A 26,320-nucleotide genomic window follows, 5' to 3' on the forward strand; every position below is an offset into this window, starting at 1 on the left:
TAAGCATCTTCCTTCAGCTCAGGTCATAATCTCAGGATCCTGAGATTGATCCCTGCATCGGGTTCCCTGCTCAGTGGGGAGTCTGCTTCTCCTTCTCCCTCTGCCTCTCCTCCTGCTCGTGCTCTCTCTTTGTCTCTCTCAAATAAATAAATCTTTATTTTTATTTTTTGAAAGATTTTATTTATTTATTCATGAGAGACAGAGAGAGAGAGAGAGGCAGAGATGTAGGCAGAGGGAGAAGCAGACTCCATGCAGGGACCCCAATGTGGGACTTGATCCCGGGACTCCAGGATCATGCCCTGAGCCAAAGGCGGTGCTAAACCACTGAGACACCCAGGGATTCCCCAAAAGCTTTAAACAGATACATTTTGCCACAAAGATGCTCAGTTCCTGAGATGTTTTCCCAAACCTAGGGCACATTTTCTTGGCTTTTCTCCCCCTCTCCAAGTTCTATTCAATTCTCTACCAAGAGCAAATTTCTGTTTTCTTTTCAAGAATTTATTTATTTATTTATTTATTTGAGAGTGAGTCTCACACACACACACACACACACACACACACAGAGAGAGAGAGAGAGAGAGAGAGAGAGAGAGAGAGAGGAGGGAAGGGCCAGAGAGAGAGAATCTGAAGCAAACTCATGGGGCTTGATCTTATGACCTTGAGATCATGACCTCAGCCAAAATCAAGAGTCAGACACTTAACCAGCTGAACCACCATGCCCATAATTTCTGATCTTCTCAAAGCATGTCTGTGTAGTCTGTACATTAAATGCGCATTACGTGAATATCTGTGCACAAAGATATTGCAGTTACTAGGTGATAATCTCACCTGCATCGAGCAGCATCCTGTGTGGTGTCTGGCACATAGAAAGCACTTTATAACTTTTCACCATTATTCTTATTAGGCTCAGCTTTGCAGCTTGAATTATCATGCTGGTTCTGCAAAGCAAATAGCTGGCACAGTGCTGCCAACAATGTAGGACTGTGAACATGCCCATACACTCGTATATTATTTTTCTATTTATAAGCAGCCGTGGTACTGTTTTTAGAGGGTATTTCCCAGCTAAACAACCAGAAAACCCATGAAAGAGAGATTAATGCTTCGTGACTATGCGTGCATCCCCCTCCCAGATTCTCAGATTTCTGAAGTTATGCGAGGCCACTGGAATAATTCTGGTATGGCCTATAAATAAAAGTGAGCATGGCACTTCCTGCCAGAGTGTATGAGTTGGTGCATAAGCCTCCAGCTCTGTCTCTGTGCCTTCCACAGCTACAATGAACTAGTGACTAAGGAGCCTGCAGGGACCAGACGGAGAACGACAAGGCAGTGAAGGTTCATGAATCTGGTCCCTGAGTGACTGTGTGGAGCAGATCTTCCCACCAATTTGCACTGAGTGTTGATATGAAGAAGAAATCAACTTCTGCTGTTGAATTAAACTAATGAGATTATGGAGTTAATTTGTTACCTCAGCATAACCTGACCTATCCTATTGAAAGCCATCTGCAGATTGTATTCCTGATGACTCAAGGATATTCTGCATCTGTGTGCTTGGCAATCCAACCTGTTTCCTCCAAGGGCTTGCTTGCTTGCTTCCAGGTGGGCCAGAGGATCACAGACATGCCAGGCCTCCTGGTACCCAGTCCTCCGGTGAGGCTGTGTGTGGGCCTCACATGTGTCTTGTCCCTTTGGAACACAGGTAGGTCCAGTCAGAGTTTAAGAAGTGTCTGTTCTATATGCTGAGTTTGGGTTTTCATTGGGCTTCAGAGAATGGCAGCAGCCAATGTCTCAGGCCAGAATCTTAAATGAGTTTGGTCAAAATGGCAATGATGAATTCCTTCTTTCTGGTTTTGTCCACTGACATTTTGAACTTGAGTGCCATTTCTGCAACAGAATTATCTTCACCTCCACTGTTACAACTCTTGTCCAAACCAATGTCTTCTCTTTCCTAGACCACTTAAAGAAATTGCTAAATCACCACCTGCCTCTCTTCTTGCCTTTCCATGACCTATTCTCTTTTCACACATCTCAGTAAGTAACCTCCCAGGTTCCCTTCTCATTCCACCCACCCCAAATTATGCAGTGACTTCCTGCTTCTCTTTGGATAGTATTTCAAGTCCTTCATATACATAAGTCATGCTCTACATGACCCTGCCCACCATGTCATCACCAGTTCCTACAATGTTCTCCCTCCTGCATTCTTTGTGCTCTATCATTGTTGGCCTTTGCTCATTTCTTTAAAGTAATACTTGTGCCCACCTCAGTCCCTGGGCACGCACTGTCATCTACACTCTGAATCCCTCCTCAGCCTGTTACATCCTACTCAAGTACTATTCATCCTCCAAATTTCAGCTACACATCATCTCCCAGCGAAAGCTTTTGGACCACTGAAATGAATCAGGCTCCCTATTACACATCCTTAAAGTGCCCTTCAAAATACTCAACACTGTTTGTAATACCCTTGAGTTTTCTTTTCCTTTATGTTTACCTTCTCAACTAGACTTTAAGCTCCATATGGATGGAATCTGTGCCTACTCATTCATCATAGTATCCCCAGCACCTACACACATAATGCTTATTAAAGTGCATCTGCCAAACAATACTTTCAATCATTAGTTTTGTTATAGTTGATCAATAAATATTCGATGACTAAATTGAATGAGCAGACTACATGTGGGATTTTAAACAAGTCACTGTCACCATTTAAGATCATAATTGTCTCATCTTTAAAAATGAGTATTTTGAATTAAATACCTTCTAATGTCAAATCTGGGCTAAAATTCTCTGATAACACTCTCTTATTTTAGTGTCTGCTGTTAAAGGAGAAGCCAAGAAGGAAAAACTCATGACCTTCCTTCCTACAACAGGTAAAGGGGCAGGTGTTCCAGCTCAGCTCATTCTGTCTTGGGCAAACTCCTTGGCTTTTCTCAGCCTCATTTTTTCTATCTGTAAGATGGATATTGACTCTATAGCTCAAGCTCCAACTGTCATAGGAATAGTTTCTGGGAATTTCTCTTGCTTTATGGTTCATGGCACACTTGGATCCTCATGATGTTATTAAATCCACAGAGATCATGACATTCTATTAGCCATGGAAGGTTTCATAATGGGAGGTATTGTCATGTGTCATCATCACCTTTGCAGTAATTTCATCTTTCTTTGTCTTTTTCTTTTTGATAGTATGAAATTGGCTATACAGCAAGACAGTGAATGCATCACAACATAAGAATACATAGGATGCAGGGGCCTGGGTGCTTTTCTAAACCTGTTGGTAAACAAGCAGGATAGCTGGGGGGAGGGAGTGTATAATTGCCCTTTATTTTTAATTTTTTTTTTTTATAGAGAGAGTGTGTGTGGAGGAGAGAGAGAGAGAGAATCATAAGCAGGCTGCATGGCTAGCATGGAGCCCAACTCAGAGCCCAACACAGGGCTTGATCTCACAAACTCAAGATCATGACCTGAGCTGAAATCAAGAATCAGATGCTCAACTAACTGAGCCACCTAGGCGTCCCTAATTTTTATTTATTTTTAATTAGTACATTCGTGTGGTTCAAAATGCAAAAGGTACATAAGTATATAAAGTTAAAATGATCCCTGGCCAACCACTTCATTTCCCCCAGAGGACACCAGTTGTACCAATTTCTTGTGTATGAGCAGAGTGATTTTCAATAAATATTTCCCCTATATGAGGCTTCAATTTTCTCCTCTTCAAATGGTAACTATTTCTACTCCACAGGTAATCACACAGGATGAAAGCTGATCAAAATAGTAAGCATGAAAAAGTATGAAAAGCAACAAACACCTTCTATCTTAAAGATACTACTTTGGTGGTCTTTTTATCCAAAAAGAGAACAATAGTTTTACGTTATCCATGTGGTAATTTATTTGAAAACTGCTCTACATGGCATCTTGTTCTGAAATTTCTTCTTCAGGGGTGTTCAGTTCACACTTCAAATTATCATTATCAAAATCCACCCACAGGTTTGCAATTATAAAAAAAGGAGTGGTGGAAATAACATTTCCTTAGTAGAAGGAGTGGTGTTCAAGAACAGTTCTTGGTTAGGAAGATTACACAAGGCCCACAAAACTGACTTGACAGGTGCAGGAATCCTGCAAGTGTCATAGCCCAGAGCTCCCCTGGAGACTGGAGCTCCCAAGCCCACATGACCCTGATCCTTCACCTGTACAGAGGTTTCTCCTTCCTGGCTCCATCACAGGCCAGGTCGGTGTCTGCCACAGCATCACTGGGGCTACATCATGTAGATAGCTCAGAGCACCAGACAGGAAAGTAGACTATGTGCCAGCTTAGGGCCTACTTGATCATATACGTCTGTCTCAGAGTTCCTACTATTGTGACATAACCCACCTCCTTCAGTAACCATGTATGGGGAAGGAGAAGCACAGATCCTACCTGCCTCTGATCCCCCAAGCTCCAGTATATAACCAGGAAGCTTGATACCTGCTGAAAGGTCAAACTGGCTTACACAGGTAACAGTTACCTGGATCCAAGTTCCTAAAGGCTGTTTGAAAAGCAAGGAACACTCTAAACATCCATCCGCAGATGAATGGATAAAGAAAATGTGATACGTACATACAGTGAAATATCATTCAACCTTAAAATGGGAGATAACCTTGCCATACACAACACCATCTTGTTGGAGCTGGAGGGCATTAAGCTAGGTGGAACAATCCAGTCACAGAAGAATGCATACTACATGATGCCTCTTCTAGGAGGGATGTAAAATAGTCAAATCCTTAGTAGCAGAGCCAAGAAAGGGTTGCCAGGGACTCAGTGGAAAGGAAACAGGACCACCAGCTAGATATGGGATGTAGGTACCTCACTTCACTTCCTTAGGCCTTAATACCCTCAACCTTCAAAGGGAATGCTGGACAGGATGGCTTTTAAGAATGTTATAAAATGGGACGCCAGGATGGCTCAGTGGTTGAGCGTCTGCCTTCAGCTCAGGTCCTGACCCCAGGATCTGGGATTGAGTCCCACATCAGGCTCCTTGTGGGGAGCCTGCTTCTCCCTCTGCCTATCTCTCTCTCTCTCTCTGTCTGTCTGTCTCTCTCTCTCTCTCTCTCTCTCTGTGTGTGTGTGTGTGTGTGTCTCATGAATAAATAAATAAAATCTTTAACAAAAAAAAGAATTTTATAAATTGTATAAGGCTGTGCTTCCATGATGCGATTTCATTCATTATAGTGTCTGTAAACAAAGACATCAAAAAGGAAAAAGAGGCTGCGGTCCTTGGTGTGACAGGTAAGTAGGCCAGCCCTGACTCTTAACTTGCCCTGGAACTCTGGAACACATTCTTCAGCCTGTCTCTGCTTTGGTTTTTCCACCTATAAAATGGATATAAAAGCACCTGTTCCTCTGGAATGTAACAGGGAAGGTAATCATGGCAACAATAGTAGCAACAAATGCAGGATGATCCTACTGCCACCTAGTCCAAAGCAGCTGATCTTCCAGGTCACAGGAGGAGCTCACCACATCCTGAGTGCCCTGTCTGCCACTCCTCACGTAATGACACATGCATGTCCCTCCTCCCTCCTGAGGCACAGACAGTAAGCCCCATGGAGGTAGAGACTTGCCCCTTTCCCTGGACCTCTTTAGACCCAACACCCAGCATGATTGCTTGGCTCTCAGTGAGTGTCTGCTGAATGAATAAAGACTGAATGTGTGCTCTAGGCATTTCAAGATTTCCTGTGATGTTTTCTTTGACAGCACAAACTCCAATGAGTGGGCAGGTGGCCTGATATTTTGTTTTTGTTTTTTTTTTTTTAATTAATTTTTATTGGTGTTCAATTTACCAACATACAGAAAAACACCCAGTGCTCATCCCGTCAAGTGTCCACCTCAGTGCCCGTCACCCATTCCCCTCCAACAACCACCCTCCTCCCCTTCCACCACCCCTAGTTCGTTTCCCAGAGTTAGGAGTCTTTATGTTCTGTCTCCCTTCCTGATATTTCCCAACATTTCTTCTCCCTTCCTTTATATTCCCTTTCACTATTATTCATATTCCCCAAATGAATGAGAACATACACTCTACAGCTCTTGGGAAGCAGGTTCTGGGCTCTACAGTTTAGGCAAGTTTCTTGTCCACTCTGAGCCTCAGTTTCCTGATTGGGTAAGGGGGTGGGGTAGTTAGACACCCTGCCTGGGCATCACCTGCCTGCTTATTAAAATGGGGATTTCTAGGTCAAGATCAGTCCAAGGAGACTAGCGTATTCAGGGGAGGAGTCGCCTTTGCACAAGGCTGGTGATTCTGACCTTCACTGAGCTGGGGGCTGCTGCATAGAGGCCCCCAAGGCTTCTCCAGTGACTTGAAGCTGGTGTTACAGGCTCCTATGTCTCCCTGAAGCCTTTTCTCTCCCCAGTGTCTGGCCTTGGAGGAGAAGAGAGGAAGGAAAAGGCGGTGGCTTTTCTAGATACCACAGGTGAGTATACTCCTTCCCACTGGGGCTCCGTGGGTGACCGCCCTTCTCAGGACCCCCACTCCAAGTCCCCACAGCATGGTGCATCATCTCCCCAGGCTTCAGATTGTGTGATCCACCACAATTATCTGAGCATTAAGTAGGCATTGAAAAAGACTATGTTAGTAAAAATATAAAGAGGAGCATGAACCACTATTTTCACCTCGTCAGCTGCTGTTCTGAAGGTTCAAGGAAGAGCTAGGAGATGGGTGAATTTTAACCTAGCAGCTTCTCTCCACTTGGCTGCCCGCTACCAATGTCCGGGAGAGTGACCCACTGGTTGATCGATTTCTGTGTAGTTGTCTGAGCCACATCCGAGACCGATTAAACCTGAATCTCTGATGATGGAACCCAAGCAGCAGACTTGCAGAATTAAAACAAAAAAACAGGGATCCCTGGGTGGCGCAGCGGTTTAGTGCCTGCCTTTGGCCCAGGGTGCGATCCTGGAGACCCGGGATCAAGTCCCACGTTGGGCTCCTGGTGCATGGAGCCTGCTTCTCCCTCTGCTTATGTCTCTGCCTCTCTCTCTCTGTGACTATCATAAATAAATTTTAAAAAAAATTTAAAAAAATAAAAATAAAAAAATAAAAAAACAAGAGAGAAAGAAAGAAAGAAAAAAAAAAAAAAAGCTTTTCCCCCAGAGATACCAGCGCCCAGCTTAAGCATTGTCTGTTAGACATGTAGTCCTTGCTAAATTCAGTGCTGTTGAGTGCGGTTTCCTAGGCCTTCCCACTGAACGTCGGCTTTTCCCGCCTGTCCCTACTGTCTCCAAATGCAGAGATAAATTATTCACAGACTAAGAGGTCCTGTCCTCCACGTGGACTTCTCCCATCTAGCTTGTCATGATGCATGTCACTGGCTGTCATCTCCTGAGCACGAGCACTGCCCCTTACCCTTGAATTCCTTGTGCCCCTTGTGCTGTGGGTGTGAGCTCAGTAAGTGTCCAAAGAGGAGGCACACCAGCCTGAATGTCAGAAAAGGGGAACTTCTGTGGCAAGAAAAGCCAGCCAGTGACATCATCTGCAAATCTCTTTCAGAGCTGCCTGCCAGGTCGGTCGATCTGTCCGCCCTGAATCTTACAGAGCTGGTGAATGGAATGCTGAGTAGAGCTTTAAAAGGTATCCTTTTCTTTAAAAAGGGGGCAGGGGGCACCTGAGTGGCTCAGTGGTTGAGCATCTGCCTTTGGCTCAGGTCGTGATCCCAGGGTCCTTGGATCGAGTCCTGCATTGGGCTCCCCACAGGGAGCCTGCTTCTCCCTCTGCCTGTATCTCTGCCTCTCTCTGTGTGTCTCTCATGAATAAATAAATAAAATCTTAAAAAAAAAAGCACAAACCATCCAGGCCCACTTATGCCGGTATGCACGTCACTTCTGGATGGTCTGCAAGATGGGCAAAACGGATCACACCTCGATGCCCCAGGGTCTCCGCGTGCAGATGGAGAACGCAGTGTCCCACCTAACTCCTGAGGAGATTGAAGACATCCAAGTCAAGTAAGAGGCTTGCCAGCATTTTGAGAGCAAGCTGCATTCCAGACACAGCATATGTGCTGATATTTCTAATCACAATGACACTGCGAGAGAATTGTCAGGGCTTAGGGACGGATAAGGAAAGCACAGTTAAGGGGCATGCACTTTTGCAATTTGGGGGTTGCCTTTATCTGATTTATTTTCAATGTTTGTTATATTATTGTTTATTTTTGCTATTTACTTTTATTACTTGTTCATTGCATTTTTAATTTCTTTTTTTAAGAAAAGATTTTATGTATTTATTTGACACACAAAGAGAGAGAGAGCACAAGCAGGGGGAGTGGCAGAGGCAGATGGAGAGGGAGAGACAAACTCCCCGCTGAACAGGGAATGCAGAACTCGATCCCAGGATCATGACCTGAGCTAAAGGCAGATGCTTAACCAGCTGAGCCACCCAGGCACCCCTGTATTTTTCATTTCTATTATGTTTACTAATCGATAGTATTATTAATGTCAGTAGGCATTTGTCCGATGGCTTCTTTATCTCAATATCCTTGGCAGATACCAAGAAGTTCTTCTCCCTGCTAAGCATCACTTCCTACAGCTCCTTTGCCTTCTACAAGTTTTCTGTGGCCATTTACAACAGTAAGTGCTGCCTGGCTCTTCCTGTTGGCAATGATGGGGAGCGACGGGCTGGCAAGGCCAGGTTCTGTGTCAAGACTGTCTTCTGTTTTTTTGTTTGTTTGTTTGTTTGTTTGTTTGTTTGTTTGTTTTATTGGTGTTCAATTTGCCAACATATAGCATAACACCTAGTGCTCATCCCGCCAAGCGCCCCCCTCAGTGCCCATCACCCATTCACCCCAACCCCCCGCCCTCCTCCCCTTCCACCACCCCTAGTTCGTTTCCCAGAGTTAGGAGTCTTCCATGTTCTGTCTCCCTTTCTGATATTTCCTACCCATTTCTTCTCCCTTCCCTTTTATTCCCTTTCACTGTTATTTATATTCCCCAAATGAATGAGACCATATAATGTTTGTCCTTCTCCGATTGACTTATTTCACTCAGCATAATACCCTCCAGGTCCTCCACGTTGAAGCAAATGGTGGGTATTTGTCGTTTCTAATGGCTGAGGAATATTCCATTGTATACATAGACCACATCATCTTTATCCATTCATCTTTCGATGGACACTGAGGCTCCTTCCACAGTTTGGCTATTGTGGCCATTGCTGCTAGAAACATCGGGGTGCAGGTGTCCCGGCGTTTCATTGCATCTGAATCTTTGGGGTAAATCCCCAACAGTGCAATTGCTGGGTCATAGGGCAGGTTTATTTTTAACTCTTTGAGGAATCTCCACACAGTTTTCCAGAGTGGCTGCACCAGTTCACATTCCCACCAACAGTGCAAGAGGGTTCCCCTTTCTCCACATCCTCTCCAACAGTTGTGGTTTCCCGTCTTGTTAATTTTCCCCATTCTCGCTGGTGTGAGGTGGGATCTCATTGTGGTTTTGATTTGTATTTCCCTGATGGCCAGTGATGCGGAGCATTTCCTCATGTGCTTGTTGGCCATGTCTATGTCTTCCTCTGTGAGATTTCTGTTCATAAGACTGCCTTTGGATCGTGTCTCTTCACAGTTTCTAACCTGAAGACTCTGGACCCTGACAAATTCCCCACCCGGTACTGTTACTGTCTGAACAACCGGACCAATGACTTATCAGGTGGGTGGAGCTATCTGTCAGGCTTGCAGCTTTCCTGATTTTGCTTGTACCCTTCTGGATATGTTTGACTTAATTTTTTTCTCTTTAGAGTGAAATAAGAAAACACAGTGGTATCTATTATGCTTAGATATGTACCTATTTGCTGTCACAGAAAGTTCTTTGCTTGGTTTTTAGACTAGGGAAATAGTTAAGTCTGAACAAATGGGCAAAGACAATGTGTTCATGCAGCTTTTTTTTTAGCAGAAAACTCTGAGAACAACATAAATATCCATCATCAGGAAAATGGTTAAATAGTCTATACACTGGAAAACAGCCAGAGGCCATGCATTAATGAATGGGTGTGGCCAGATTTGGCCCACATATGAAAACATTTTCATGGCATTTTTTAAAAGATTTTATTTATTTATTCATAAAAGACACAGAGAGAGAGAGAGAGGCAGAGACACAGGCAGAGGGAGAAGCAGGCTCCATGCAGGAAGCCCAATATCAGACTCGATCCTGGGACTCCAGGATCACACCCTGGGCCAAAGGCAGGTGCCAAACCATTGAGCCACCCAGGGCTCCCCTCATGGCATTTTCAATTAGAAAAACAGACTTAGACAAAATAATGTGTAGAATACACTGTCGTTGATGAAGAGATACAAATCTGGACACCGGATAGTTGTTTACCTCTGAAAGAAGATCATGATGCGTGTTTTGCAGTGTACAAAGGTGTCACCAGATGTTTCTTTCAAAGCTAGTATACTCATGTATTACTTTTATAGCTGAAAATTAAAATTATTTGATGTTCCTTCTAGTTAGAGAATCCTGAAAAGTAAAACTGAAAATTACTCTCTTACCACTAATTCACCCATTCAGTGATTCTTTATTGGGCACATACTATTAGCCAGACTCTCTTCGAGGTGTGGGGGTACCACACTGGGCAAAGTGAACACACACACCCTGCTCTCATGAACTAGGGAGGGACAGAGAGTCAATGAACAATTCAAAAATGCATGATGTGTTGGCTAATAACATGACCATGAGAATAATAAAGCAGGGGAAAGGGTGAGGAGGGAAATGGTGGCGGGTATGGCTGCTATGTGTAGGGTGACCAGGGAAGTCTTCCCTAATGAGGCAGGAAATGGAGAGACAGCCCTGGGGTACCTGGGAACACAGTGTTCCAGGCAAAAGCCTGGGCAGCAAGGTAAGGACTAGAGAGGCCAGCATCGTTGGAGCAAGTGAGCCACAGCAGACGATCATGGGAAATGAGCTCAGAGTTGTAGGGGCAAAGTAGGGAGGGTGTTGAGAATCAAGTAGAAGTTTATACTCCACTCAAGGATTTTGAGTTTTCACTCTGAATAAGAAGGAAGCCGGTGTGATTGTCCACACAGAGGAGGAGTGATATGATCTAAGTTATGTTTTAAAAGAATCTCTTTGGCTGTTCTTTTAAAAAAAATAGATTTGTAAGAGAAGTAAGGAGTAAAGGTGGAAAAGCCTCCTGGTCTTTTTTTATCACTTGACCCAATCTTAAAATATTTTCCAGGATATTATAAACTCTGCAAACATTTGTGATGACTACATAGCCTGTAAACGTTAGCAGTATTTTCTTAGCCATATGCTGGTGACTTTGGGGTGGATTCTAGGCTTTTCTTAACATAAAAAAAAATCCTGTATTAGACATCCTGGTGCATAAAACTTTCCCGTTTCAGATCACTTTCAAAGGATAGATTCCTCGAAGTGGAATTTCTGGAACAAATATTGTGAACATTTTAAAGAGAGTAATTAGTAATGTTTAATGAGTATTGTGTGCCAGACCCTGCAGCAAGTACCTCGCAGCAATTATCTTGTTTAACTGGCCCTTATCAACAAATTACACGTGGGAGGACAAATGTTGTCCATAACCACATCTTCCTCAGCCTCTCATTAGCCCCTGCTGGGGGCCTAGTTTTGTGTGGGCACTGAGTCCCTGCCTTGATTGTATAAAAGATAAAAATAAGATGTAAAGAGCAGAGTCACATCTGCAGGAAAAGAGTTTCTAATTCTACTCGGTGAGCCAAAGCATATTTCCACATACTTGAAATGATTATTTGAAAAGAATTGATCCATGGATCATTACCACTGATAAAATAGATGCTACTCCTCCAGTAAGGCACAGCAATTTTCATAAGGTTCACAATGGACACATCACAACATGCTGATGCCTACTCCCCTCAAATCACTGCAGTGAGAGGCTGTACACAGGCCAGCTTTTTGCCATTGCTCAGTACCTGGGGGAAGATGTACTTGTGGATACTCTTCAGACCTGGATCATTTTCACTTGAATAGTCTCAACTCTTTAAAGCCCTCCTGTGAGGGTATATTTGCATATTTTTTTCTAACTGAAAATTGCTTACATTTTCTTGATTTTAAAAAAATAATGTATTATGATGTCAAAATGCCATATGACAGAGACAGTATAATCAAAAAAATCAAAAACATATGAAATCCCAACATCCATAGGTAATCACGTCACCCAAGGTGATCTAAGCAACCTCTCTAATCTACTTACCTAAGCCATCTGTCAACTAGTTGTCTAACCTACCTGTCCGCCATCCCACCTACTCCATCCATCCTCCCATCTATTTACCCATCCTACTCTACATTCTCTATACTATTTAGAATACAAGCCAGGTTATTATGACAAATGACCCCAAAATAAGATGCCTGACAGAGGGTAGAAGGGGGTAGCTTTCGTGTGTGACCCTCTGGGTAAACCTATCATGGCTGCTCTGCTTGATGGTTTAGGGGACCCAGGCTCCTTCTAGCTTGTTGCTCTGTCTCCTATGATTGATTGCTCTTGTTCTCGTAGTCTACATCCACATTCCAGCCACATGGGAGAGGAGAAAGAAACTGATGACATTCCCACTCACAGTCTGGAAACCTTCTACATGGCTTCTCACACTCTATTGCCCAGGATTTAGTCCAATGGCTGCACCCACCAGCAAACAGGCTCAAAAAATGTAGTTTTTCAATTATGTTAAGCCACCATGTGCCCAACTGAAATTTCATGTTCTCTTATTTTTAAAAAGATTTTATTTATGTATTCATGAAAGACACAGAGAGAGAGACAGAGACAGAGACACAGGAAGAAGGAGAAGCAGGCTCCATGCAGGAAGCCTGATGTGGGACTTGATCCCAGGTCTCCAGGATCACACCCTTGGCCAAAGGTGGCACTAAACTGCTGAGCCACCCGGGCTGCCCTCATGTTCTCAGGAGAATGGATATTCAGAGACAACCATCCATGTCTACCAAGTTTTCCACGCAGCTTTAGAATCCATCTTTAAACTAATCAGTGCATCTTAAAAGCCATTCTATTCCAATGACTACAAATATGCCTCGTTCTTCATATGAATCCATAATATTTGCTGAAAAAATGTACCATAATGTATTTAATGTGTCTCTTCTTGATGGGAACTTAGTTTATTCTCAGTGTTGTTATAATTATAAACAATGCTATGATGAATACCTGTGTGCTTGGAGTACTTGGTGTACTTGCCTAATTATGCTGTGGGATACAGTCCTTGAAATAGAATTGTTGTCTGACAGGGAAATAATTTTGTGGTGATTCAAATTGCTAAAATTTCCTCTAAGACATCATTCCTAAGTTTACTTACTTTACTTAATTTACTTTTACCAATATTTTTTGAGAGCTCATGTCTTCCACACCCTTGCCAACACAAAGTACTAAGACACATTCTTAAATCATTACCAACCATATAGACAAAAGGGCTTTTCTCCCCTATTTTCTATTTATATATAAAGATAGTCAGAAATAGGGGCAGCCTGGGTGGCTCAGTGGTTTAGCACTGCCTTCAGCCCAGGGCATGATCCTGGGGACCTGGGATCGAGTCCCACTTCGGGTTCCTGCATGGAGCCTGCCTCTCCCTCTGCCTGTATCTCTGCCTCTCTCTCTCTGGGTGTCTTTCATGAATAAATAAATAAAATCTTTTTAAAAAAAGATAATCAGAAATCACTTATGTATCGGTACTGCTAGTAAGTTGGATAATCCAAATTTTCATCAAAACAAGGGATGACTCTGGGGTTATGATAGCTGGTTTTCTTCCAAGGGTTGTAAAAGCCATTCTGAAGGGAGAGTTCACACAATGTGTTAAGACATTGCTTGAACAGTAGTGGGAACATTGGGAAGAGTGGGAGCTTTGGCCCAACATAGACCTTAGTTCAAATCAGGCTTCACCACATCCTGGGGGACCTTGGGAAAGTTCCATCATCTCTCTGAAACTTGGGCACAACCTGGACTCCATCTTGGTGTCCTGCTCCAGAGCCATGGTCTTAGCTTCTGGGAAGTGTTAGTAGCAAATTTCAGTTTACTGGTCAGTTTATTAGTCTCCCTCTCTCTCCCACTAACCTCAGCTTCTGGCAGGCAGAGATTGTGTTTCATGCAATCCTCCAGTACTGAGTAGGTGTCTGGTGCCCCACAAACACTCAATGAATGTTTGTTAGATAAATGAATTAATGAACAAAAAAGAAATTTGAGAAGCAGGAAGAAAATAAATGGAAGAAATAATGAAATACTACCTTTCTTCAGACTGGTCTAAAGAGATGTGAAAAGGAGTACACTCAAGTTAGTGTTCCTTCTGTATGGCCAGGTGTCCACATCTGCATCGATGTCTCCCCTCCCGGAGGTTGACCATGTGTCCGTGCAGGTGTGGTAAGATCACACCATGGCTCTGGTTCATGTAGAGAAGTGTCCATCTCCTGTTGGCTTCACATGCTGCATGTTCCATTGGTTATAACATGACATTCTCCTGCCTCTCTGGGCTCTGCATTTTCAGTCCTCTGTATTCTATATTTTCAAATCTGCTTGCCCCCAACCCCACACCTGAACTCAACATCCCATTAGTAAAAGAAGTGTTTTTATAAAGCATGACAGGAAATTATCTGGATGACACCAGAAGATTCTTCTTTCCTGTTTGGGGCTCCAAGAATTCACATCCTTTGCCCTGGAAGCCAAAAATGTGTTGGATCATGGAAAACCATAAATAAACAACGAAGGAGGTTTGCTTGGAAGTACATTGTCACTGGAAGCTTTCATTGGTCAATGGCACCCACCATGTCAAGCAATGGTCCTACTCAAATCCTGCTCAGAGAGAAAGTCCACAAAAATTTTATAGCCTGAAATGTTGTGAAATTTTCCCGATCCCCTCCCATCAGGCTTCTGTTTTGCATAGGGTTCTTGCCTCTTTTTAACCCACCACTAATGTTGACATCACATTAAAATCCAAAATTATTGTAACATGAGAGACACCTAACTTTAGGAAATGAACAAGGGGTAGTGGAAAGGGAGGTGGGGGAGGATTGGGGTGACTGGGTGACGAGCACTGAGTGGCGCAGGTTGAGCGCTGGGTGTTATGCTATATGTTGGCAAATAGAACTCCAATAAAAGAATATACAAAAAACCCCACAAAATTATTGTAAAATTATGTTGCATTATTGTGAGCTGCTTCCTGTCAGATGGACTTGGTATTCTAAAACAATTGGATGAAATAACAGGGGACAACAAATGGGAAAAATCATTATTCAGTAATGTGGCTTTTCTCACTCATTTGGTGTTGGCATGGAGGGATTTGGGAGGAGAGGGCAATGGGAGGAGGAAGGGAGTTATGACTGTGTATCCAGAAGTGTTCTCCTTGCCTAGAAATAAGGCGTATTTGTAACTAGTAATATTTCTCTATATGATGATTAACATTCCTCAACACACTGAACAAAATTGAACTTGTAAAATCTACTCCCAAAAGTCCAAATATACTGTACCTTTCCCCTCAACTTTCTGGATCAGAAATTTATATCTCCTCAATCCTTCTTGCAGATTTCACAGCCCTACTGGTGGACATCATTGGAAATTCAACCAGCTACCTCACAGAGATTTTTAAGTCAACTTCCATCCTCTCAGGTGTGTTCATCTTGAAAATGCTTGGAAAATTGATTTGGCAAATATATCCAACTTATCCAAATTTATCCAAACTTTGGATATATAACCAAAGCTAGTGGAATCCCCACCCCAAGCCCTGCCACATGCTGGGCTGCCAGGAACTCTATGTAAGTTTTATTTAAACAATCAGTGTGGTCCAGTTTCAACCACTAGTATTTGAAGGCTCCATCTTCCAGCCAGAGTTATTCCTGGTATCTAAAATGTTGGAGGAAGAATCCAAGGCTCGGAGTTAGGGGAATCTAGGCAGACTCAAGAAAACAGCTTCTACTAGATAGCTTTAATCGCAATTTAAAGATGAAAAACTGAGACTTGGAGAGGTTGCCTATTTTGCTGAAGGTCAGTTCAGAGTTTAGTATGAGATGTATTTGCAGCCCAAGACCATGTCTGACATACAGTTGAGGAAAATCTGCCTCACTACACAGTGGCTTCACATAACCCCAAGCAAGTCACATTCCCCCAGGGACACACTTTGGAAAGCACAAATCTAGTCAATTGCCCACCCATGGCCTCATCAGAAGGCTGGGGTGCTGCACCATGGAGCAACTATTGTGTTAGAAATAGGGAGAAGGGAGAAGGAGAAATAGTAATAGATACATCAACTGCCAGGGACTCTTCCAAGGCCTTTCCATGTATTGCCTCACTGGATGCTCAGTATAACCTTGTGGAATAATTACATATGTATCCACATGTTATAGGTAAGGAAACCATGGCACAGAGAGGTCAAGTAATTTGCCTAAGGTCATTATGAAGAAATTCAACTCCAACCCTGGTGATCTGGCTCTAAATTCCATGCTCTTGCTCATTATGCTAATATATATAATAACAGGACTGCAGTCATAGTGATAATTATTATTATTTTGTCTATTTACTGAGTTCTTCTATCTGCCAGGTACCATGCACATTATCTTACTGGGTCATCACAGCCATCCTTCGAAGGATGTGTGAGCAAACGTCCACATTGTTTTGGCAGCATCTTTTTTTTTAACAAAAAAAAACTTTCTTTAGAGAGAGAGAGAGAGTGCATGGCACAAAGAAGGAGGACAGGGACAGAGGGAGAGGGAGGGAGAGTGAGAGAGAGAATCTCCAGTAGTCTCCACACTCACCACAGCTCCATCTCATGACCCTGAGATTATGACTTGAGCCAAAACCAAGAGTCGGATGCTTAACCTACTGCTTAACCAGGTGCCTCTTTTGGGTAGCATCTTAAGGGACAAGGATGTTTAGGAATTCATTAGTTTCCAGACTTTTGAAGGTCTAGTAGGACATCTATACCACACATGATAAAACATTGCCAGCAGCATCCTGCCATAATTAAACACATTCACATTCATTTGGCAAAATGGACCTTTACACTAAATGAGACAAATTGAAGACTGTAACTAGCCTCATATCTGTCAAGTCAGATTTGCGACCAAATAAGTCCTGGTACCAAACTCATATAAAACCTTCCATTTTACAGTGATCTCAAATGAGGGACTGTGGAATTCAAATGTTCACCATTTTAAAATGGGTAAACTGAGACCTAGAGAGGTCAAGTAATTCACTGATGGCCACATATTCTGCTAGTAAACAGCAGAGCTGATATTTTAACACTGGCAGCTGACCCTAGAGGCTGTAGCCTTAGCCATTATATTATCCTGCACCTTCCCTCCCAAAAAAAAAAATCCCCAGAAAATCAGAGTTGCCTTAAAAAGGAGTTTGCCTTATTTTTTCCTATAACATCTTAAACTAAGGATTCCAGTTTAATGTTCATTTCAACCAAAGACCTACAGCTTTAGACCCACTGCTAAGTCTGGTGTACTGGTTTGTCTTACAGTGAGCCAAACGAATGAATCCGACTGCATCTTCATCTGTGTGATGACAGGAAAGTCAGGTGAACTACCCGCCATTCTTTGACAAGTTCTCTGAGTTGAGACTTAAACAGAACCTTCCAGCAGGTGAACCCAGGATTTGATCCTGTTGGTGTGGTTTTTGTAGGAAGGAATCTTTCTGACTTCTGGGAGATGGCAGAGAAGTCTCCTGTTATCAACTACACGTTCACCAGCAGCATGGCTGGTGTTCTGGGTGAGTGTAAACCCCCAACGCTCCTACTAGAGGCTCCAGGCCAGGGTTCCCAGGTAGCAAAATGAAAACTGAATGCTGCCCTCGGGTGTTTTGTTTAGCTACACTGTGCTAAAATCAATGGGTTTCACCTCTAAAGAAAATTCATCTCTGGATTCTCTTACAAAAGAAGAAATGATGACTCCACTGGAGTTGAGTAGTCACTGTCTCCATTCCTCCCATTAGGAGGGACACCATCCTCCTCTTTTCCATAGACCTCTCTGTTCCTTATCACCTGGCACATTTTTCTCAGATTAACTACTTGGATTTTGTATAATTGAATTAGTGACACTGTTGTATACATTGTCACCCTATAATACCCAGCCCCTCCCAACCATCCTCTACCCCTCTGCGCACACTCCTGCCCATCTGCTTGCCTCTTCTGTGGCACAAGTGGCATTTTTGGAACTACCTTTGAACCCACTTTCGCCCCTACACTTAATGATCATTTGTAGCTGAATAAAGTTTCTGGAATCTGGCTGGTCCTCCAAGATTATCTGCTGCTGCTGTGGTTCCAGTCCTTCTCATCTGCCTTTGAAATAGGATAGCCTCTGAACCAGTCTTCCTTTCATATTTCTTTAAAATATCCCTCTGTTGCCAATAGAGCGATAGTCTTAAAATACATTTGGGTTTTGTCTCATCACTGCTCAGAACAGAGTTGGTAGCAGAGGGTCCAAAGCCCTTAGTCTGGAGCATACATTGCTCTGTCATCATGCCCAGCCTCATCTGCTCTCTTTTTCCTTGAACCTTCTGCTAAAATGACATTGAAACTCCTGCCTTTCTTGCAGATGGCATCTCTCTGCATGCCCGTGTCGCTCTGCTCAGCCTGGAGCATCTTCCTACTTTTCCATATTTCAGAGCCCCACTATGTCTGTCAATCACCAGCTCAGCTGCTGCCACCTTTTTCCTAAAAATCCCCCAATCAATATTTGCCTTCTATCTTCTATGACTCCTTAATATGACACTCATCCATCATTTGGACTCTGTGTTACTCCAGGTTGGAACACTGGTGACTTTCTGTGTGTGTCTACTCACTGAATGATCCTTCAAGGCAGACACCAAGTCTCCTTCAGTCTCACAATCTGCCTTCCACCTGGTGCCTTGCATGGTATCATGTCCATAGGAGGCTCTTGAACAGCGTTTCTTGGAGTGAAATGAAATTTACAATAAATCTCCAATTCCACTTCAGGGGACAGCCTTGATTTGCTTTTATAACATTTCTGTTTATTTATCTTAGTTATGCTGAGAAAGGAACCTCAACTTGTATGGAATGAGGCTGCTTGATGAGGCGATGAAGTGAGAATTTGTTGGATTCCCTTTGCCTACTTGATTCTGAGGGCAGATCCAAGGACTGGGTCAATTTCACTTCTTTAGAGAGTCCTCCCAAGACCTTCCCACACCATCTTAATTATATCTACCCTTTGTCTTCCTTTATGAAGTACAAATGCTTGGGAAGAGAGAACATGTTTACAAGTTGACACGTATTTGCAAGGTTGATGTGCTTGATAGTCAGTCACCTGGCTGAGTGATGGTTTGATTGGAAGGCACTTAGCCCTATGTCCAATTGATCTGGAAACAAGCACCAGGCCTCTGGTGCGTGTGGGTTCTACTGATCCCAGAAGTAAAACAGGAGAGAAGAGATGAGGATGCAGGACCATGTCTTACCCTTGTACAGGATGTGCCCTGTACAGTGACCTGCCAAAGGGGCAAGTGAGGGCTGAAATCCAACCCAGAAGAAGGGATCCAATGCTCATAGGAGCCTGTCATCCTGACATGCAGCTTCCACCACTAAAGGCTGCCCAAAAGGAGCTAGAAGGTAAAAATGAACACCTGAGCCTTTTCTTCCCTGTCTTCATGGAGCATCCAAGGGCACTGTGTAGATCGCCCTCCGAATTGAGCCTTCCTGCTATTTCAGTGGGGACCCATCTTTCAGGCAGCTTCTTCCTGGCAGCTTCTGATGCCCCCAAATTCCACCTCCGGTCTCTAGTTGCACCCATAGGACACATGGATCAAGCCTGTCCCCCTTCTAGGAAAAAGTTCTGGAGCCATCAAGCTGCTGAGGGCTGTGAGGTGGGTGAGGACTCTGATGGATTCAGGTTCTGTCAGGAAACCTGTCGGATGTCGGATACTTTGCAGTCTGACAGCTTTGCATTCTGTTCACAGTGCTTCTCCACATAGTGTTTTTGGAAATTGATATTTTAGCTTATTTTGCCATTCAAAAAGAAATCCTCCTCTTTTGTGACATGTGGTACTGTTCCAAGTAAGGTTTGGATCTCTGTGTTTGGTACATTTGCATCCAACAATCTTTCAGTGGCTTGACAATTTTTTGCTCAAAGTGTCAAGCATATTAAATCTGCCATTGACCATCTCCCTGAATGTACAGCTACCAGGAGCACAGCCATGACTTCAAAGCTCAAGCCCACAAGCCAGCAAATGCTACCAAGGACAAGCCCCCTGCGTGGAGTCCAGAGCACCAGGGCATCTGCTCTAAGAACCTCTCCATGGACAGAGACAACTCCTCCTGCAGAGGGAGAGCAGACCAGGAACACAGACAGGCTTGCCCAGCTTCCCACCAGGGCCATGGCCATGCAGGGCAGTGCTTTACCCACCCTCCCATCCTTGGGTAAGAAGCTTTCTCTCCCTTTCCCCTCCTGTCCTGTTTCTCCCACCTGTTCCCCCACTAAGCTCACATAAATAAGTGAAACCTTTCCATTATCCCTTCTCCAATGACCCTGTTCTTCTTCAGCATCCTTGAAATAAGAGATTGGTGTGAGCCAATATGAATTTGATGCAGACAAGCAAAGGCACCAAGTATCATTGGCATAATGTCCTGCTGACATTTATTTGTATGATTTTTAAAATTTTGAAATAGATGAAGACTCACAAGACATTGCAAAAAATAGTACAGAGAGCTCCCTGATATCTTTTGTCCAGCATCTCCCAATAGGAGTATCTTACCTAAGTGAAGTATGTTGTACCATGATGTATTCTTATTTCAGCAAAGCACTTAGCAATATCTCTCCTGAAATGAACAGTATGTGGTGGAATGAGGTCAACATTTCATGGCAGGGTTAGGTTAATTTGTAGCTGGCTGGATAATGATGCCAAAAATATGTTGATGACTTGATGCCAGCATGGAAAGCTGCCATACATCATGTGCCACCATCTTTGTAGACACCATCAGTACTGTTGTCACAGAAGATGAAAGGATATGTTCATGCTATTTGGAAATAAGATACAACAGAGATAACACTTTCATTAAAAGCCAGTACTGTCTTGATGAGTTCCGACAAGGGACGAGAGTTATAGAATTCATTCGTTCATTCATTCACTCATCAAAATATGTTTTTAATACCAGACTCCAGGTTAGCTGCTAAAAGCACAGCTCTATCAATGTTCCCTTTCATTCCTGAGCTAACAGTCCAGGGAGGAGACATGGGGCAAGTAAACTGATAGTTAGGATCTATCCTACAAAGAACTATTATCCTGGAGAGCCCAGCGAGGGGACTTCCTGGAGGAGGTGAAAACTGATGGGAGTCAGGCAGGAAGGAAAGCAAGAATGAGGAAAATGAATCAACTTCACTAACCAGAAAGTCATTAGTATGCGAGCTGGTATCATGACAATTCCACATAATTAGAAAGTTTCCCAGAACAATATGAAGAAGAAAAAAAAAAGATGTGATTGTTAGCGGCAAGAAAAACCATAAAATACTTAGCTGTAAGCCTAGCAGGAAAAGTGCTGGGTTCTATATAGGAAAAACTATAAAACTTTAGTGAGAGTAATAAAGGCATATTTAAATAAATAAAGTGATATACCATGTCCTGGATGAGAAATCTGAATATTTTAAAGATGGAAGTTGTTTGCAACTTAACTATTTTTTTAAAGATTTATTTATTTATTTATTTATTTATTTATTTATGAGAGACAGAGAGAGAGAGAGGAGCAGAGATACAGGCAGAGGGAGAAGTAGGCCCCCCACAGGAGCCTGATTCAGGATTCTATCTCAGATCCCAAGATCACAACCCAAGCCAAAGGCAGCTGCCCAACTGCTGAGCCACCCAGGCATCCCACCAACTTAACTTTTATATTTAAATTTTTCTCTGTGAGTTTTAAAAACTTGAAAAAAATATTTTTCATGCCTACCATGGCAATGAATAAGAGAAAACCTAGATAGAATTACTGAAAAGACCAGCGAGGGATGATTGGGCTTCATAACAATCCTGTGATACCGTATTATCGTTATTGGCTTTATCATCATCCCCATTTTAATGACAAAGCTAAAAAAAAGTGAAGTCACTTGCCCTCAAGGTCATAACATGAGGGAGGCAAAAACAGTTTTCTCTCAGGGTCTCCTCACCTCGAACCCCATAACCTTTCCACTGGGTCACACAATGAACTTTGAGAGAGCCCGCTGTTCGGATGTCCAAGGAATTTAGAGATTCCTTTCTTAATTGGTAGTTAGTAAAATAAAGTTTACTTTGTTCTATTCATTCCAGTTCAAGGTAGAGCTTAAATCCCTGAGTTACTTGTTTTATGCATGCACATTGCATTTCCCCTTTGGTAACATTTCAGTGTTTTGGTTATTTTATGTCTGAATCAAATCGGTCAAGAATGTAAGTGGCCTGTTACTGTCTCATGATCAGCTACCAGGAGGTTGGCCAGGACCCCATGGGTGACAACGGACAGTCAGGCACGGACTCCCACACTGCCTACGCTCTGGGCACCTGGAGGGCCTCCCTGGGAAATGCTGTCCTCCACGCTGACATCGCCTGCTGAGGCCACGGCCACAAGGAGCCTTTCTGGGCCTCCCTCTAGGACAGCAGCCACACCGGGCAGCTCCTCCCAGGCCAGCCCAACCTCAGGTAAGAGGAGGTGCTCACTCTCATTTCCCCCATTTTTAAGCTAAATTTAGCACTGTCTGTTTTTAAAACATTTTCTAAATTTTTGAAATACAATGCACAGGAAAGTAATGAAACCTAAGTTAGCACCATAATTAACAATCATAAAGCAAACTCTCTCTTCCTTTTCTTTACTCCAACCCTCTTCTTTCACCTTGAATGAATGAATGAATGAATGGAAACTCCCTCTTTGCAGGGTCTCCCATGCTCTCTCTGTTTTATGTGTTGAACTTAGAAATTTCCAATTTCCAGAAAAATTTCTTTTTCACTGCTCATAAAGCAAGTGACCATTAGGAGCCAATACTGTTCCCTCCAGCCAATTCAACTGCCTTTTTGGCATAGGATCAGTAGGTATTAATGTTATTTCATTAATTACATATGCACGATGTATATGCAATATAATGTGGCGTACTAGTTAACTACATACACAAAATGATATGTGCATTCATATGCAATCATGTGCTATCAGGAAAGCCTGAATTACAAAAAAACAAGAAAAAAGTTGTCAAATGTGATCTCAGTTTCATATATCTATGTGTTTACGTAAGTGTGTAATAAATAACACACAGAAAATAGAAAGTGAACCAAAATAAGACTGAAAAGAAATTCACAACGTATTAACCTTGACTATATCTGGGAAGTAGATATGATTTTTATTTTCCTTCACTCCACTGTCATGAATTTTCCATATTTTTATCTTCCTATAATCAAACAAAAAAGTTTTACTGTATTTATTTTTAAATCACTTCCTCTGGCACCTGCTGCCAGTGCCCCTTCTTCCAAGCTCACCACAGCTGGAGATCAGAAGACTCGTCATGTCTGTGCTTCGTGTCCATTAATTTGACCTTCCTGCCTGTGAGCCATGCTCCCCCCTCAAGAACCTGGAACGTAACAGGCATTCAGGAAAAGTTGGCAGGACCACCTGCATTTCTTTAAGAAATGGAAGGTATACATGCGAAGTCTTGCCTTGAGACTCAAAATCTCAATTGCACCAACAGATCTGGGGATGCAATTTTGATAACTGCAATCGATGGGAGAAACACCTCACAGGATAGCATAGGAACAATAAAAGCTAATACATTTGGGTTTGGCTAACCCGAGGCTACACTGTCTGGTCTTTATTCCAGACACAGCAGGGTTGAAATCCTGACTCCACCTTTGCTGTCTGTCCTGAGACCCTTCTCTTGATCTCTCTGAGTCCTGGTTTTTTCATCTTCAAAATTGGGGCGGGGATAGCTAACTTTTGGAGCAGCTGTGAGGATTGAATCAGGTGGCTTCACTAAGGCGTTCAGCTCAGCATGTGGCACCTGGGAACCACTCAGTCCCTGGCAACTCCTACCAACCTGTCCCACGGCACCCCCAGTGCAGCGTGGTGGCCGGCTCCTAGGGACCCCCTTCGCAAAGGGCAGTGGCCAGCAGGACATCACCAGAGGAGAGCCTGGGTCTGCTTTTGCCCGAAGTCCCTTTCAGCTCTAATCCTCTATAATTTCTACAGTCATTTAGTTAAACTCTGTGTTTGGGTTGTGATTAAAGCTGCTCTGTTGCACCCAGCCAGCAAGCTTCAACTGACACCTTCTGGGTTCAGGGGGCTTACAGTCCTGTGCTGACCCCCTCTAAGAAAATGGCAAGACTGCCCCATGTAGGTGGGCCCCCTGACCATAGTGGTCTGCACATGTGTGATGCTGCCCAGCTTGGGTACCAATGCAGCGGCCCACGTGGAGCAGAAGCAGCATCTAATGCAATGTTGCCACACCCATGGCCTAGCAGGGGAGCATAAGGAACCAGCAGCTGGCTTCCCCCCCACCTCACCCCTCCACATCATCCCCGAGAGTCCAGCCATCCAGTCATAGCAAACGAACTGCCACTCACTTCTCTGGGACTTTGCTTAAGCTCTTTGCTCTGCCTGGAAGGCCTGTTCTCCTCACTAACCACTATGTTTGCGTCTCAGAGAACATGTCCTCTGCCCCCAACCTCCATCCTCTCTGCTCTCGTGCAGGTCAGCCTCACCCCCTTTGCTTCCATTTCACCACACAAGTGAAATGGCCCGTCCCATCTCCCTCACCCTCACCCCCTCCAAGAAGGCGCTTTGCCACTTTTGCCAGAGACCAGGTTCTTGACAGCAAGGTTCGTATCCTGAAGCGGTCCTTAAGCCAAGACTTTACGAACATGATGAAAAGAATTGCTGAGGTGAGCCCATGCTCTACCATGAAGAAGACAGACAATTTACAAGGATGGGCATGAAGGCATCACCTTTGGTTGACTAGGGCAGAACTGGTGGCATAGGGCTTCTTCTCCCCATCATGCACCCCAAGAAAAAACATGGGCTCTCCCCCTCCTTCTCTTCCTCCCAGGATCCTCCACCCCTGGTACACAGACCCCAAATCCGACCAAGGCACCAGCTCCAAAATATCCACAGATAGGTAAGAACATGCGGCTGGGAAGGGAATCCCAGTACCACATGGCTTTGGGGTAGGGCTCCGCGGCGGTGGGGGGTAGTGGGAACAAGGGAGCCAGTAGGCTGACCAAGCCTGGCATCATACTTCATCAGTTCTAGCAGCAAAAGAGGCAGAGAACTCGTTTACAAGCCTTGCCATGTTGCTAAGTTGCCCTGCGATTTGCATAAAGCACTCCCTCTTTCTTGGCTACAATTCCCTCTAGATTTCGAGAATGCTTTATCCTTAAGGTGCTATTATTCCTTAGTTGTGTGCATCACCCAAAGCCAGATCGTGCTGACTGTTGTGTGGCCACTCTTGCCCCTTGCAGGGGACCTCCCTGCAGCATGGCCATCTACCACTGGAGAAGAGCCAGCCCTGGTCCCAGGACCCCACCACGTCTCAAGTACGTCCCGGCAGCCTGCCGCTCTGTCGCCCTTGTGTATTTGGAAAGAGGTGGTGTAGTGCAATAAAAAGAGGTTTGCTAGATAAATTTAGATTCAGAGTGCTGGGATTAAATCCTAGCTCTACTATTTACTGGTGAGGCGGGCTCCAGCGCTCAGCTTCGGGAATTCAGTTTCCTTGACTGGGAAGCAAGAATAATAACAATTATCATGGGCACTAAAACTGTCTTTATTTCCCATGGTTTTGTATTGAGTAAGATAATGTGTGTGGAAGTGATTTGGAACTACAGAGCTCCGCATAACTTAATCCAATCAACTTTTATCGAGTGAAAACCTATTGAGTGAGGCGCTGTGCGCTTTGCAAACAGAGGCTGTTCTTTTCATGAGCCTGATGTCAGCAAAGGCGGCGGAAGGAGGAACGGGTGACTCCCAAATTCAACCCCCACTCACTGGATGCAGCTTACTTTTTTTGCATTTTACTTATTATTTTTAAAGATTTTACTTATTTATTGGAGAGAAAAAGAGAGCGAGGGAACAAGCAGGGGAGGGGCATAGGGAGAAGGAGAAGCAAATTCCCTGCTGAGCAGGGAGCCTGACCTGGGGCTCGATCCCAGGACCCTGAGACCATGACCTGATCCCAAGACCTCAGGATCATGACCTGAGCCAAAGGCAGGTGCTTAACCAACTGAGCCATCCAGGCACCCCTACTTTTGTTGTGTTTGAAAGGACACCCTGCCTCTCTCATCCCTGACCCTTAATTTCTATGGAATTCTAGAGGAAACCATGTTTTGGGCTTATGCTGGGTTTTTGAGACTCCTCACAGAGGCTCTGCGCTTCAGTTTCTGGGTTTCGTGATGCGTTTTTT

The 26,320-nt window shown here is 43.8% G+C and overlaps 1 protein-coding gene across 1 annotated transcript in view; it reads left to right on the plus strand.

Annotated features, from left to right (window-relative positions):
• The first annotated feature begins 1,109 nt into the window (after positions 1-1,109).
• Positions 1,110-26,320, plus strand: part of HHLA1 (HHLA1 neighbor of OC90) — a 34,682-nt gene continuing 9,471 nt past the window's right edge. The window contains exons 1-13 of the mRNA XM_025993502.2: positions 1,110-1,175; positions 1,471-1,696; positions 2,805-2,864; positions 6,376-6,435; positions 7,509-7,589; positions 8,498-8,581; positions 9,566-9,649; positions 15,498-15,581; positions 17,437-17,493; positions 17,598-17,690; positions 20,104-20,343; positions 24,971-25,039; positions 25,383-25,457. Coding sequence (XP_025849287.2) covers positions 1,110-1,175; positions 1,471-1,696; positions 2,805-2,864; positions 6,376-6,435; positions 7,509-7,589; positions 8,498-8,581; positions 9,566-9,649; positions 15,498-15,581; positions 17,437-17,493; positions 17,598-17,690; positions 20,104-20,343; positions 24,971-25,039; positions 25,383-25,457 — 1,279 coding nt within the window. The remainder of the gene's footprint in view (positions 1,176-1,470; positions 1,697-2,804; positions 2,865-6,375; positions 6,436-7,508; positions 7,590-8,497; positions 8,582-9,565; positions 9,650-15,497; positions 15,582-17,436; positions 17,494-17,597; positions 17,691-20,103; positions 20,344-24,970; positions 25,040-25,382; positions 25,458-26,320) is intronic.

The sequence above is a fragment of the Vulpes vulpes genome, chromosome 13 (genome assembly GCF_048418805.1).
Source record: "Vulpes vulpes isolate BD-2025 chromosome 13, VulVul3, whole genome shotgun sequence".
NCBI lineage: Eukaryota > Metazoa > Chordata > Mammalia > Carnivora > Canidae > Vulpes > Vulpes vulpes.